At 53.7% G+C, this 15,956-nt stretch overlaps 1 protein-coding gene and 1 non-coding gene across 2 annotated transcripts; one reads left to right on the top strand and one right to left on the bottom strand.

Moving 5' to 3' along the window:
• Positions 1–4,166: 4,166 nt before the first annotated feature.
• LOC108644095 (phospholipase D3-like) lies at positions 4,167–6,183 on the bottom strand. Its single transcript, XM_029958067.1, has 5 exons — positions 5,962–6,183; positions 5,605–5,805; positions 5,211–5,516; positions 4,809–4,908; positions 4,167–4,357 (listed from the first exon to the last, which is right to left on the bottom strand). The coding sequence occupies exons 1-5, from the start codon at positions 6,181–6,183 to the stop codon at positions 4,167–4,169; spliced, it is 1,020 nt and encodes a 339-aa protein (XP_029813927.1).
• Positions 6,184–12,598: 6,415 nt separating this feature from the next.
• Positions 12,599–12,671, top strand: TRNAK-CUU. Its single transcript has one exon. It is a non-coding gene; the product is annotated as a tRNA-Lys (tRNA).
• Positions 12,672–15,956: the final 3,285 nt, after the last annotated feature.

Genomic DNA, 15,956 nt, shown 5'->3' with positions numbered 1-15,956 from the left:
TGGGAACACCTGGAATGGGAATGGGGACACCAGGAATGGGAATGGAAACACCTGGAATGGGAATGGGGGCAGCAGGAATGGGAATGGGAACACCTGGAACTGGAATGGAAACACCTGGAATGGGAACACCTGGAATGGGAATAGGAACATCTGGAATGGGAATGGGAACACCTGGAATTGGAATGGGGACACCTGAAATTGGAATGGGGACACCTGGAACGGGAATGGGAACACCTGGATTGGAAATGGGGACACCAGGAATGGGAACACTTGGAACTGGAATGGAGACACCTGGAATGGGAACACCTGGAATGGAAATGGGAACACCTGGAATGGAAATGGGGACACGAGGAATGGGAATGGGAACACCAGGATTTGGAATGGAGACACCTGGAACGGGAATGGGAACACCTGGAATGGAAATGGGGACACCAGGAATGGGAATGGGGACACCTGGAACTGGAATGGAAACACCTGGAGTGGGAACACCTGGAATGGGAATAGGAACACCTGGAATGGAAATGGGGACACCAGGAATGGGAATGGGAACACCTGGAATGGGAATGGGAACACCTGGAATGGAAATGGGGACACCAGGAATGGAAATGGGAAAACCTGGAATTGGAATCGAGACACCTGAAATTGGAACACCAGGAATGGAAATGGGAACACCTGGAATGGAAATGGGGACACCAGGAATGGGAATGGGAACACCTGGAATGGAAAAGGGGACAATAGGAATGGGGGCACCTGGAATGGGAATAGAGACACCTGGAATGGGAACACCTGGAATGGGAATAGGAACACCTGGAACGGGAATGGGGACACCTGAAATGGGAATGGGGACATTGGGAATGGGAATGGGAACACTGGGAGCAGGTTGGGGACACCAGGAATGGGAATGGGGGCACCTGGGATTGGAATGGGGACACCTGGAATGGGAATGGAGACACCAGGAATGGGAATAGGGAAAACAGAGGTGGGATGGGAACACCTGGAATGGGAATGGGGACAATAGGAATGGGAATGGAGACACCTGGAATATGAATGGGAACCCAGAGAACTGGGAATGGGGAAAACAGAAGTTGGATGGGAACACCAGGAAAGGGAACGGGGACATCGGTAGCAGGTTGGAGACACCAGGGACTGGGAATGGGGACATCAGGAATGGGATGGGAACACTGGGAATGGGAACACCAGGAATGGAGTGGAAACATGAGGGACCAGGATGGGGACACTGGGGACTGATGGAGAGGAGCAGAGACCCCAGACTCACCTAAACCCCTCCCAGAACTGAGGACCAAGAGAAGCTCCGCCTGAGCTCCGCCCGAGCTTTACCCATTATTAATATGCATAGACAGATGTTGTGATCAGATGAATATGATTTATCATATTTAATCATATATGAAAATTGTATACAACCCCGATATTGTGTGAAACTCTCGACCAAGTTCTCTGTGGTGCGAACCACGCTCGCTGCCGACGTCGGCAATAAATCCCTTTGCTGCTCAAAGATCCAAAGTCTCTGAGCAGTTCTTCGGACTGGGTTTTTCAGCATCACAGAGGCAAAGGCACAAACTGATGGATGCCCTCAGAGTGCAACATTCCCTCCAAAGAGAAGAGGGAAATGCTTCATTGCTGAGCCCTGCAATCCCCTGCCCTTGCCCACCAGGCCAGCACAAGAGCACCTGACCTTGTCGCTCGGCTCCTGGGCCTGTGGCTCTGCTCCCCTGGCAATAGGCACGGCCACTGCAAAGAAATCCCCCAGGGAAGGCACACACTGACGGATCCCCTCAGAGGGCAACATCCTCACCAAAGCTCCCCTCTCAGCTTCCTTTACACTGACCTCTGACTGCAGGGACCTCCTTCCCACTCTGCTGATGCTTCTCCGGTTCTGAACCACCCGGAAAAAACCCAAATGCCAAGGGATGTGCTTAGATTCACCAAGGATACAGCCCACCAGAATTAACATCTGATTCAGACTGGCAGGAAAATGCTCAACTTGCTCGTCGTCCCTCCGGTGCCAAAGGCCCCCCCACCGCTTCCATCCCACCTGGAAAGAACAAGAAGACGCTCACAGAACGACCTTTGAAGAGAAGTGCCTGTCACAACTGCAAGGAGGGATGCACAACAATCTCACGTGGGGGATATTCTCTGCTCTGCCCTGCAGACCCTTGTGCTGGGGTCAAAACACAGCCTCTCTGCTTCCCTCTCCTGAGGGACTTGTTCTTAGACATCCCTTTCCCTTCCCGGCCATTCCCAAGCCTGGACCCGGCTCTCATCCCCTCTCTGGCTCAGAGCCCTCAACTTCTCTTGCAGAGAGCTGGGCCTGTCAACCCAGCTGCCAAAAGCACGGCCCTTGGGCTGCCTCGGAGGTTCCTGCAGTCCCCCAGGCCCTGCCCAAGGCCCTCCCATCAGGGGCTGGGCCCTGGGGGCCGGGGGAGAACCCACCCGCGGCTTGGCCCTTCTTGCCCAGCCCTGCTCTGGCCCAGCCTCCTCCCCCTGCACACTCCCCACTGCCACAGCCTGCGCTGGGGCAGCATTTCCTTCCTGGGCCCTTTCCAGCTGCCCCCATGGAGACACTTCCATTTTCTGGGCCAGGCCCCAGAGGCAATCCCAGCCAGTCCTGCCCCTCGTCCCCAGCCCGGCTCACTGACTCCTGGGGGCCCCTGGAAGCCAAGAGCCAAAGGCCGACCCCCCCAGAGTGCAGCCCCACCATCTGCACTGGGGCCCCAGGGCTTCCCTTTCCCAAGTAGCCCCTGCAAAGCCTTGTCAGAGAGAAAACTGGGTGACCCGAGTCCTGGATGCTTTTAGGAAAGAGGTCTGAACATTTCTTGACTAATGGAGGGGGGTGACTTTTTTATTCTTGACCTTTGCAGTTCTCCATTTGGGGGCAGGATGTCCTCTGGGCCAATGTTTTGTTCCCTTTGCAGTGAGTGCAGCCTCAGAGGGCTGAGCCCTCTCTGGCTGGGCTTGGCCTCTCCTGCAGAGACTCAGGCCTGGCTGGGCTGCCCCAGGCAGACGCTGCAGGAAGAAGAGCTCAGGCCGCCTGGGTCTGGTGTCCCTGGGGCTCAGCCTGTGCCCCATTGCTGGGCAGGGGCTGAGCCCCACCTCTGCCTGGGGGCCTTGGCCAAAGGGCTGCCAAGGAAGAGGCCCAGGAGCCTTGGGGCCTGCCCAGCTTTCCTCCTCCCTGGGGGCTCTCAGTCCTCCCCTGACACCGGGTGGGCCCAAGGCCTTGCTGGCTTTGGGCTCACGTCCCGCCGGCACCATTCCCCAGCTTTTGCTGACGGTTTCTGGGGACCCAGATGAGACAAAGCAGCGCCGACAGGGCAGAGCAGAGGAATCGTTGGCCCTGCAGCGTGTACCAAAGGAGTTTTAGGGAGATCTTCCAATTCCCTGGTCTGGGGAGTTCACCACGCCTTCTTTTGTGGGAAAAAGAACAGGTCATGAATTTTGGGTACTTGATTTTAAGGTCTTTTGCCTGCACATAAGGCACAGCAATGGGAAAGAGGCAGCGTGAGGCTGAGAGGTTTCTGTCCTGGTTTGTGGGCTTGGGTGAGATTGGGCCAGAATTACAGGACACCTGTAAAATCTGGGCTTTGGGAAAGGCTGGGGAGGGTTGGGAAAGGTGTTCAAAGGGTGGTTTTGCCTGAGGTGTTAAACATGGGAGCAGGTCTGTCTTCCCAATTCCCAAGAGAAGAGATCCCAGAAAGCTCCCCTGCACGCTGTGTTTTAAGGAACAGGAGAAGAGACCGAGGGTAAGGGGTTTCTTTCCTGGAGGGAAGGGCCATTCAGGTGTAGAATGTCTCATTCTGGGTTGTAAATTTTGCACCATGCTTGAAATTGTTCCCACTCAGCTTTATGTTCTCCAACATCTCCCCCTTCTTTGTTTTCTGAAACGCGGGCGATGTTTGCCTCGATGGAGCTCAGCAGCAACTTGTGCAAACATAGAATCAGACATGGTAAAGTAGTACAGACAGAAACTAAACCAAAAAGGGGGTTTATTATTTATTATTGTTTTATTCTGGGGGGGTCTGGGCCGAGCTTTGAGTCTCCAGTGATGACATGGGCACCACAGAATACACAAAATCCCATTTTTCCCGGTTTTCCCCCCAAATTCTCGGGGAGCAACCGCTCCAGCCCCCCTTGGGGGAGGGCCCTGGGGGTCACTCTGTGCCGCAGCTGCTCCCCCAGTGCTGGGGGTCTCTGACGTCGACACTGTACTGGGACTCCCAGTCCCGCTGGAAAAGGGCACGGAGCTTCTCCCGGAACGTTCCAGAGCCACCTCCAGGCTGGGCCACGACCAATCCCAAGCCCCCCGTGCGCTCAAAGTAATCCCCCGACCAGTTGGATGTGCCTGAGGGGCAGCGGGGGGGGGTCAGGGAAGGGGTTCGAGGGGTCCAGGGAGAGGTTTGGGGATCTAGAAATGGGTCTGGGGGACTCAGGGAGGGGTTTGGGGGGTCCAGGGATGGGGTTGGAGGGGCTGGGATAGGTTTTAGGGGACTTGGGATGGGTTTAAAGGGGTCCAGGGAGGGGTTGGGGGGGTTCAGGGAGTGGTTGGGGGGGGCCTAAAAGGGGTTTCAGGGTGCTGGAATGAGGCGAGGGGGGTCAGGGATGGGTTTTAGGGGTCCGGGGAGGGGTTTGAGGGGTTCAGGCTTGCGGAGACCAAGGAAGGGTTTTAGGGGTATCATCAGGGGTGAGTTTTGTGATTGTAGGGAGGGAAACAGGGAGGGAACCCCCCAAACTCCCCTCCCAGAGCCCCCCAGAACGCCCTGAGACCCCCAGACCCCCCCGAGCCCCTCACTGACCCACGTAGGCCGCCTTGTCTGTCACCATGTACTTGTTGTGGTTCACGCGGGCGAAGGGGATCCGGGACTGACGGGGGTCCTCGGGCACCAGGAACAGCCTCTGGGGGGCACAGGAGACCATCACCCCCCCCAAGGGGCCGTCACCCCCCCCAGGGGTCTGCCACACCCCCCAGGGCACTATCACCCCTCGAGGCCACTTGTTACCACCCCAATTACACCGTCACCCCCCCACTGTCACTGTCAGCCCCCCAATGGCAAGGCTCACCCCCTCTGTCACTGTCACCCCCCCCAAGGCCCATCACCCCCCAAGGCCACTGTCACCCCCCCAACGTCACCGTCACCCCCCAAGGCCAGTCATCCCCCCACCTTGGTCACCATGTCCCCCCTCCCGTTGTCACCCACCACCTGCACGTCGAAGCCGGTGCCGCCGTTGGCGAGGGCGGCGAGGGAGTGCAGGAAGGGGAACATTTGGTGGTTGCTGTGCTCCCAGCACCCCACCAGCAGCCGCACAGCCACGCCCCTCTCCACCATGGCCCGGCGCAGCTGTTCGTCGATAGGTGGCCAGAAGCGCTCGGGCCGCGAGAACTCGGTGCCGGGCAGGTAAGTCATCACCGCCACATCCACGAAGGCAGCGGCGCCGTTGATGACGTCCAGCAGTGCGTCCAGGTCGGCAGTGCGGCCCTCAGCGCACAGCGGGGGAGGGGAGCTCTGCCGGGGGCGCCCAGGATGGGGGGATGACCCAACGTGACCCAACAGGACCCAACGTGACCCCCCCCCCAGCAGGTGGGGTGTGTACGGAGAAGTAGACAGCGGTGTCGGTGCCACTGAGTGTCAGCACCAGTGGCGTCTTCAGGTTGAAGGAGGTGGAGAAATTCTCTGGCCACGGGGATGGGATGGAGGCCCCCGGCACGCCCAGGGCCCAGTAGGCCTCAAAGATCTTGGCCAAGTCCTGGGCCAGGCATCTGCAGTTGTAGACAGCGGCACTGACCTCCTTTACCTGTGGTGGGTTTGGGGTCACTCCGTTGGGTTTGGGGCAACCCCGTTGGGTTTGGGGCCAAGCTGTTGGGTTTGGGGTCACCCCGTTGGGTTTGGGGTCACCCCGTTGGGTTCAGCACCCTCTGTTGGGTTCCCCACCCCATCCAGCCCCACCCACCAGGGTGAGGGACCTCCAGTCCATGTTGGCACTGCCCACGTAGAGGTGCTGACCGTCCACGAGCCAGAATTTGGTGTGCAGGATGCTGCCGGTGAGGCGCGGCAGGTCTACCGTGGCCGTGTGCCAGAAGAAGGAAATCAATGGCTGCTCGATTTTGCAAGCTAACCTCTTTAAGCTTTTGGGTGTCCTCCAGCAGGCCCTCAATCGCTTGAGTGGTGGCATTCACTTCCTTAGTCAACCAGCAACCTAAGTGCGTTGAGAGAGAGAGAGCATGCGCGGTTCCTATCCCAGGGATAGGGAAGGACGCTCAAAAGTTCTTTACCCTTGACCAGATATGAATGCTGGAGTCACAATCCTCCGGGAAGGGTAGAGGTGTGGGCCAATACTGTGGCCTTCCAACATTCACATGTGGCGCAGGAAGGGAGTTTTGGAGCCTAATCTGTGGGGGGTGTGACCTTTGGTCCGGGTTGAGGTTTGGGGGACTTTGGAGGGAATCTCCAATCCCGCTTTACCCGAAGGGACCTTTTCTCATAACTTTTAGATAACACAAATTCATAGCCAATTGGAACTTCGCCAGGTTAAATAAAGCCAGTTTTCCTATTGTGCACGGACCTCCCTCAGGGTAGGCCCTAATACCTGGCCATGCCCGATCCCCGCACAATAGGAAATATCCCTTCGGAAGTCTCATGTTTCTTGAGATGTGTTCCGTAGGGATGGTGGTTGCCATTGAATTATTGCACCATGGCGAAGAGGTCCCGCGGTAAAGCGGTTTGTTTGCAGTAGCGTTGTGGGGCGTAAACAGAATGGGTTGAGTATACCGGTGAAAAATAACACAGGCAGTGGCAGGGAGCGAACCTAACAAATCAATCTCTTGAAAAGGAATGTCAATAAAATTAAGTGCTGCAATGGTTTGGGCGAGATTTGGAGAATTAAGTGGGATGGCTCCTTTGTTGCGGGTTTGGGATACAAAGGAGTTCCACTCCACAGGGGTGATGGGAATCCCCACGAGGCATGTGCGAAATGGACTCCCTGCACTAGCCAAGGCCAGGCACAAGGTGTCCGTGCCTGTAGCCTTGGCCAGCGTTGCCCACAAGTTTTCTCCGGGCTGACTCATCCACTCCCGCAGAGGTATCATGCCGCAGAGAGGGATGAGTCCGAGGATGACGACGCCGAAGAGCGAAGTTGACACATCGTGGTTCCTGCACAGTTCACTCGTGACCCACTTTGGCCCGTCTGGACCTGAAATACAGGTGTAGCCCTTCCCCCAGGTGATCAAGGGGAAAGGGCCCGTCCATGTTTCGGTTAGTGGGTCCCGGTACATGATCTTAGCTTTTAGAGAGGTTACAGTAGTGGAGCTTGATCCAAAATGGGGATCTGCTGGACTTCTGTTTGCGTGAGTGTCTGATTCCTCCAGCAGATTCAAAAAATTTAAAACATACATAATTTTATCTAATTTCTCTTGGGGGGACAGGCCAATACTCCCCCTTTTTTGTTTTTTTTTAATAAATTTGTGATGTTTTGGTGGGCACGCTCCACTATACCCTGCCCTGTGGGATTGTGAGGGATCCTGGTGGTATGGTGTACTCCCCACTGTTCAAAAAACCGTTTTGTGTCTGCAGACACGTAGGAAGGCCCGTTGTCTGTTTTTATTTGCTTTGGGACACCTATCCTCGCGAATGCGGACAGAAGGTGTCTTTTTACATCACGGCTCTTCTTACCAAAATGTGCGGTGGCCACAATCATTTTTGAGAAGGTGTCAACGGACACATATTTTAGTCTGCCAAATTCAGAGATGTGCATGACATCTGATTGCCAGATTTCTAACGCTGAAAGACCTCTCGGATTGGTTCCTTCCGGGACAACTGGCGTGATAATCTGACAATCAGGGCACGTTTTCAAAATTTCCTTTGCTTGCGATAATTTGAGGCCAAATTGTTTCTGTAGTGACCGTGCATTTTGGTGGAAGAACTCGTGAGAAATCTGAGCTTGTTGGTGTAAATTGGGAGTAACCACCATACCTGCCAGATGGTCGGCAAGCTGGTTTCCCTCCGCCACAGGACCTGGTAGAGCGGTGTGTGACCTGGTATGGACAATAAAAAAGTCGAATTGTCTATTCTGAATTAAAAATAGCAATTTAGTCAGCAATTCAAATAAACTCCGATTGGACACATCTTTTAGATATGAATTTTCAATACATTTGACCACACCAACAACATAGGCCGAATATGAAACTGTGTTAATTGGCTCACCACAAAAAATTTGGAAACCTCGCACAACTGCCGAAAGTTCCACAATTTGGGGAGAACCTTGTACTTTATGTATATCGTGTAGCCAGTCGTCTTTTTCTCGCCAAATTACAACCGCATTACCAGTTCTCCCAGAGCCATCAGTGAATATGGTTTTAGCATCTTTTATGGGCAAATCCGATTGAACAATTTTTAGTTTCAGTGGAATTTTGATTAATCTCTGAATAAATGGGCACACCGGGAGGTGTAGCCGAATCTCTCCCGGGTAGCCTCCGATGGCGATTTGAAAACCGATGGAAGTTTGCAACAGTTGTTCTAGGTGTTCAGAAGTCAGTGGGAGGTAGATAAAATCCAGTTCCTCACCGCTGAGTTCTAAACACCTAGTGCGACCTTTGAATATTATCTTACCAATCATTTCTGAGACGGTGGTGATCGTCTTGCCGAATTGGTGCGGGAGGAATATCCACTCCCACAAAAAGAAGTCCTTTTTGTCGCCAGTAAACTGGTCTAGAAGGTCGAAAGGCTGTCTCTCTTCCCTTACGATTACCAAGGAGGATGGCAGTCCCTCCATCCTCCTACACGATTGTCTTTTGGACACTTTCTTTTCACCAGTGGATAGGGCCTTCATTGCGTCTGATGTTAAGTGACGAGGGGAGGACAGGTCAGCATCTCCTCGGAGCAGCTCGAACAGTGGGTGCAGATCATCGGTTGTGATCCCCAGCACAGGTCTGATCCAATTGATCGCTCCCAGTAGTTTTTGGAGGCCGTTTAATGTCTGGACTCGCTTGTCAATTTCGATTGCCTGAGGCCTGATGGCTTTTTCTGTAATTTTGAGTCCAAGATACCTCCAGGGTGCTTCCCTTTGAACCTTTTCAGGGGATATTTCCAGTCCTTTATCTTTTAGAGCCGGAATAGTTGAATTTAACGTTTTATTCACAGCCAATTGAGATTTGGCACAAATCAACACATCATCCATATAATGGAAGATGATCGATTGTGGGTATTTCTGCCGAATTGGACGCAACACTTCTGCCACGTACATCTGACAGAGCGTTGGGGAATTTTTCATCCCCTGGGGAAGCACCTTCCACTGGAACCTGCGGTGAGGTTCACAGGCGTTGATGGCAGGGACAGAAAATGCAAATCAGACCGAATCAACCAAATTTAAGTATATTTGGAAGAAGCAGTCCTTTATGTCAATGACCACTAGGGGCCATTCAGCAGGGAGCATAGATGGTGACGGCATTCCCTGCTGGAGGGCTCCCATTGGTTCCAGGACCTCATTAACTTTGCGCAGGTCCTGGAGAAATCTCCAGGAACCTGAGGACTTTTGAATGACAAACACTGGAGTGTTCCAGGGACTGGTGGAAGACTCCAGGTGTCCTTTGGCCAATTCCTGATTCACTAAATCATTTAAAATCTGCAGCTTTTTTCTTGGTAGGGGCCCCTGATCAACCCAAACTGGCACATCAGTTTTCCAGCTCAGTTTGGGGAGCTGCATCACTTCAGTGATCCCACCTAAAAATTTTCTTCAGGAGACAGGGTTCTCAAAGAGAGCTCCCACTGCTCCATAGCGTCCCGTCCCCAAAGTGTGATTGGTATGTTCAAGATATATGGTTGGAGGGATGTTGGTCTGCCCTCCGGCCCATAAACAGTAAGTACCTCCTTGCTTCTGACTGGGTATTGTGTTCCCCCCACGCCGCTAACTTGCACGTATGCCGTCTGTGTGGGCCACCCATGCGGCCAGTCCTTGGAGGTGACGATGGTAACGTCTGCTCCCATGTCCAAGAGTCCTTCTACTTTGACTCGCTGTGGATGTCTGGGCTGTGAATAATAGATTTGACATGTTAATAGAGGGCGAGAGGATTCGACAGTTGTTGACCATAGGACTTCCTTCTCGTCCTTCCTCCTCTGCTCCTCGTCGAAAGACAGCACACGCAGCAAGTCATCCATAGATATCATCTTGGCCACGGGAAAACGGTCCTCCAGCTGCACAGGGGGAGTATGAACATATAAACAGACAGCGATGTTAGTATCTGTAAGCCCAGTCAGAAGGGTAGGCACTACCATAGTGCCTTTATCCACTGCTGAAAAGTGTGAGGTAATCAAATAAGTGGCATCAGGGTCGACCGTTGTTGATGGTTGAACCCTGGCGAGTTGCTCATATGAGCTAAGGTGAAGGGAGGGGTGAACAACCGACAAGATGACCCAGGGGAGTGGAGAACACTGGTTTGCCACTGGGACCGGGTCAGGGAGCGGCCGCCGAACTACGGGGTAGCTGGGCGCGATGGTTGGCGCAGAATCGAGCGCACGTGGGGGGCAACTTCTGTCATCGCGCTCCCCCGAGCGCTCAGCTCCCCGTTTCCAGCCGGCCCGCACTCACATGACTGAAGGTCTGGTAGTGACGAAAAGGTTACTCACTTTCGTAACCTGGGTGATCGGCGCGGAGGGAGAGGCTCACCGTTGATGTTCGTGAGGGATCGGCAGCTGGAGGTCCAGTGCCGTCCCTTCCCGCACCTACGACACAAGGTTTTGGGTAAGTCGGGTGTGGATTGAGACAATTGGGGACAATGTTTTGTAAAGTGTCCCTTCTCCCCGCACTCAAAGCAATGGTTAGGACCAGAAAATGCGGCAGCCAAAAGACGTGCTTTATGGGAGTTCGATCCTATATTTTTACACGCTTCTATCATCTCTAGTAGAGTGGGATCTTTCAAAAGCTTAAGTGCTTTCTGGCAGTCCTCGTTAGCCTTTTCGATGACCAATTTATTAAATAGAATTTCTTGGCATTCTTTTTGAGGAACTTGCCGGGACAAGTCAGGGGACATTCCTGACACCCTCACCCAACACCTCATCCCTGTAATTTAAACTAAGAAGGGAGGAATAACATCTGGAAGTGTTGAGAAACCCGATTAACATCATGGGACTCACACTCTCTACCTCCCAGAAATTCGTTTACTGCCGCCTCAAAGACTTTGTAACAGAGCACGGTCACCCGCTTGATAAGAAATCAGCGAAAGCTCTCGCCAGATGGCTTGACCGCAATGGTCACCAAGTTAGCGATAATACGTCATTTGATAAGTGGCAAGCCATCGGGTTCCAGCTATGGCGGGAGAGCGGCAAGGGTGACCGGCTCGCTAAGGAGGCGCTTATAGCCTGGAGGCTTGTTCTGATGGTGCTTCAGCACCAGATGATGAGCAAGAACATCAGCAGTAACATCCAAGGTGCTGAATCCTCCAAGTTGATAGAAGAAAATAAACCAAGTGCAGAGAAGGACATAGAAAACACGGACAAGGACACTAAGAGTACTGGCACTGACACCTTCCACTCAGACAAGGACACTGCAAGTTTCCATCAAAATGGAGGGAGGGAAAAGAAGGACATCAGCTGTACTACACAAGATGGCGGGCGGGAGACGGACAGCGAGTCCCAAGATGGCGGGAGGGCGCGAAGAAGAGGATCGAGGTGATTTCGAAATGGCGTCGAGGAGGCGGGGCCCCGGGTTTCGCGGGAAAAATCGACGTGGGAAAAGCGGAGGCGGGCTCTTGTAATTCCACCCACAGCGCCGCCTCCGCGAGTGGAGCCCCTCCCCAGACTCGCCTTCTTCTACACCCACCTCCGCCACTCCAGTCTCCTCCCCAGAGCCATCTCCCTCCCAGAAACCACGGGGTGCAGTGGGCGGGGCAAGGGCAAAGGCCCAGGTCAACATCCGCCAAGATGGTCGCGCCCGTAAGGCCCAGGCCACCGAGGCCTACCCCGCCTGCCGGCACCCTCACTCTGATTGTCACTGGGCGCCGTACTCCCCGGAAGAGCCATCTGCTGCTCCAGATATCTGGAGAGCCTTCCGGGAGGAGGTGGCATGCGCCAAAGACACGGAGTTTTTACGGGCTTTTCCCGTATACTATGACGAGGGTAAAGCACCCGAATGGCGTCCAATTTCGTACCCCATGCTGAAAGATATAAAGAAAGCCATTGTGGAGTACGGGTTGGGCACCCCCTTTACCCTCGGACTACTTGAATCCTTTTTCTTGGCTTATGCATTAATTCCATTTGACATAAGGGCAGTGATGGGAGGATTGTTAACAACCGTACAAGCCTTGGTTTTTGAGGCGGAGTGGAGAAAGCGAGTAGTAACCTTTGTGAACGACCGAATGGAGAGGAGAGGTATCCCCCCACTGCAAGCCATAGACGTGCTTTATGGTGAGGGAGATTACGCTCGTAGAGGGGATCAAGCACGACTGGATCCTAAATTGCTAGACGTATCTAAAGAATTGGCATTAGAGGCCGTAAAGAAGGTGGCCGACGCTTATGTGCCGACCCCCTCCTTTACAATGATTAATGAGGGCCCGAAAGAACAATTTACAGATTTCATAACTGGGCTGAAAGAGGCTATTGCCCGGCTAGCTCAGTCGGTAGAGCATGAGACTCTTAATCTCAGAGTCGTGGGTTCGAGCCCCACGTTGGGCGCCACTTGCCACGACCCGCGGGGAAAAGGAATGGGGACGCGGCACTGCCAAAAGGGTTCGGGACACAGCAGAGGTCCCGTGAAGCAATGCCGATTTTATTGGGGGTAACAGTAACTTATATAGGGCAGGTTCAAGGGTGGAGTTTGGACTAGGGAGGAGCATAAGACTGACAGCTCAGGGATGAACGTGATTGGGTAACCGGGCAAGGAGGGGAGGAGTTTTGATGTAACCGGGGAAACGGGCCAATGGCAGCTCTCCCTGCACTGCAGCACTTAGTGGCCAATCAGGCGCAGGGGAGCGGGAAAACAGGGGAAAACTGTGAGGGGATGAGGGAGACAATATGGTGGATAATTTAAAAACAACAACTGGGGTACAGACAACAGTATAACAGTACAATAATAAACCGGGGACAACTGGGGATAACTGGGGATGAACTGTCCAATCCAGGGTGATGTCATATCCAGTATAATAAGGTAAAGTCCAGTGGAGTAATATCCATTCAGGTGTAGAATGTCTCATTCTGGGTTGTAAATTCTGCGCCATGCTTGAAATTGTTCCCACTCAGCTTTATGTTCTCCAACAGTGGGCAGGCTGGGAATTGAGTGGAATGATGGAAAAACTCTTGTCAGAGAGAAAATTGGGTGACCCGAGTCCTGGATGCTTTTAGGAAAGAGGTCTGAACATTTCTTGAAGATTGGAGGGGGGTGACTTTTTTATTCTTGACCTTTCCAGTTCTCCATTTGGGGGCAGGATGTCCTCTGGGCCAATGTTTTGTTCCCTTTGCAGTGAGTGCAGCCTCAGAGGGCTGAGCCCTCTCTGGCTGGGCTTGGCCTCTCCTGCAGAGACTCAGGCCTGGCTGGGCTGCCCCAGGCAGACGCTGCAGGAAGAAGAGCTCAGGCCGCCTGGGTCTGGTGTCCCTGGGGCTCAGCCTGTGCCCCATTGCTGGGCAGGGGCTGAGCCCCACCTCTGCCTGGGGGCCTTGGCCAAAGGGCTGCCAAGGAAGAGGCCCAGGAGCCTTGGGGCCTGCCCAGCTTTCCTCCTCCCTGGGGGCTCTCAGTCCTCCCCTGACACCGTGTGGGCCCAAGGCCTTGCTGGCTTCGGGCTCACGGCCCGCCGGCACCATCCCAGCGGCCTGACTCCCCTCCTTCCCCTCTCTCCAGCCTCTCCTGCCTTTTCTGGCAAGGGGCCATCCAAGGCAAACCCCGGTTCTCAGCAATGGCACCTGTGGACAAGCTGACACCTCTGCACAGTCTCTGCCCGTCCCTGCCAGCCGACTTCTGCCCAGGCTCTGGGCACGGGGACGCAGCACTGACACTTTTCAGCCCCCGCGCTGTTCCACAGAGGCTGTGATGTCACAAGGCCCTTGCCTGGCAGCCAGGAGATGGGCAAGGCAAGGCAAGGACGGAGCCTTGGGCAATAGACAATGGATGATGGACAAGTTCTGGCCCATGGCCATTTGTTAGGAAAACAAAGTAAAAGTTTAAGGCCTACCATATTTCAGTGGTCAGAGACCTGGCAGAGAAATCTATTTTTGAGACCTGGACACCAAGAAGGCAGAATTTCTAAACCACAAAGACCCTTAGAGAAACCAGAGACAAAGACAAAACTAACACAGACAGTTACTGAGGCTCTCCCTATCTAGGGAAAAGACAAGAAAAGGACAAAAACTGTGGACTAAGCATCATGCAAAGTGAGAAATCAAGAGCCAATAGAAGAGAGAATAAGAATTCCTGCAGAGAACTGGTAAGCCAATGGACAGGAATTCCTTTGTTTGCTAAAATGTAGGAATAGTTAAAAGTTTTGAGAACTGATGTACAGGTTTAAGAGAGCAATTCCTGTGTCCCTTCAGTGCTGAATGAAGTAGGGTCACCTCTGGAACCCAACCAACTGCTCAGAGATTTTATTCCCCGGCTTTCGCTGACGGTTTCTGGGGACCCAGATGAGACAAAGCAGCGCCGACAGGGCAGAGCAGAGGAATCGTTGGCCCTGCAGCGTGTACCAAAGGAGTTTTGGGGAGATCTTCCAGTTCCCTGGTCTGGGGAGTTCACCACGCCTTCTTTTGTGGGAAAAAGAACAGGCCATGAATTTTGGGTACTTGATTTTAAGGCCTTTTGCCTGCACATGAGGCACAGCAATGGGAAGGATGCAGCGTGAGGCTGAGAGGTTTCTGTCATGGTTTGTGGGCTTGGGTGAGATTGGGCCATAATTACAGGACACCTGTAAAATCTGGGCTTTGGGAAAGGTTGGGGAGGGTTGGGAAAGGTGTTCAAAGGGTGGTTTTGCCTGAGGTGTTAAACATGGGAGTGGGTCTGTCTTCCCGATTCCCAAGAGAAGAGACCCCAGAAAGCTCCCCTGCAGGTTGTGTTTTAAGGAACAGGAGAAGAGACTGAGGGTAAGGGGTTTCTTTCCTGGAGGGCAGGGCTGTCGTTCACTTGCAGGAGCCCTGCGCTGAAATTGCCAGTCTGGCTGCCCAAACTGAACACAGCTGAAGATTCCTGCCAGACAAAAAGGGCCAGGACAGAAAGCTCTTGCTGCCCATGGAGTGCCCAGGGTGGCCCCCCAACTGCATGTGAAACCCGAAGGTTCCAGGCTTTCTTTCCTGGGGGAAAGGCCGTGACATCCCAAAGAGTCCCGTGGCAGACAGGTGGGGCTGCACTGTGGGGGTGTGAGGTGTTGGTTCTTTGGTTTCCAGGGGCTATTCCAGAATGGAGAGGACAGGCTGTGACACCACAAAGGAGCCCTTGGCACACGGGTGGAGTTGAACTGTCACATGGGGGGGGCTTGGTTCTTTGGTTTCCAGAGGCTATTCCGGAATGGAGAGGATGGGTCAGAATGGATAGGACAACAAAAGGGCCCAAAGCACATGGGTTGTTCTGCACTATGGTGTGGGGTGTTGGTTCTTTGGTTGCCAGGGCCTATTCTGGAATGGAGAGGACAGGCTGTGACAAGAAGTGCCTGTCAGAACTGCAAAGACGGACGCACAAGAATCTTCTGTGGGCATATTCTCTGCTCTGCCCTGCAGACCCTTGTGTTGGGGTGAAAACAAAGCCTCTCTGCTTCCCTCTCCTAAGGGACTTTTCTTAGACATCCCTTTCCCCTACGCTCCTTTCAAAAGCCCTCCTGGCAATTCCCAAGCCTGTACCCAGCTCTCATCCCCTCTCTGTCCTCTTCCCAATCCCCTGGTCAATCCCAACATCCCAGGACAGGGATCCCAGTTGCTTGGCTGCACCCCCACCTAGTTCCATATGCTGGGCCATGATATCCCAGCACTGGAGCAGCCAGGTCA

The sequence above is a fragment of the Manacus vitellinus genome, unplaced genomic scaffold, assembly GCF_001715985.3.
Source record: "Manacus vitellinus isolate BGI_N305 unplaced genomic scaffold, ASM171598v3 ctg7180002431164_pilon, whole genome shotgun sequence".
Classification (NCBI taxonomy): Eukaryota; Metazoa; Chordata; class Aves; order Passeriformes; family Pipridae; genus Manacus; species Manacus vitellinus.
Note: the sequence above shows the minus strand (reverse complement) of the source record. Positions and strands in the feature narration are given on the sequence as shown.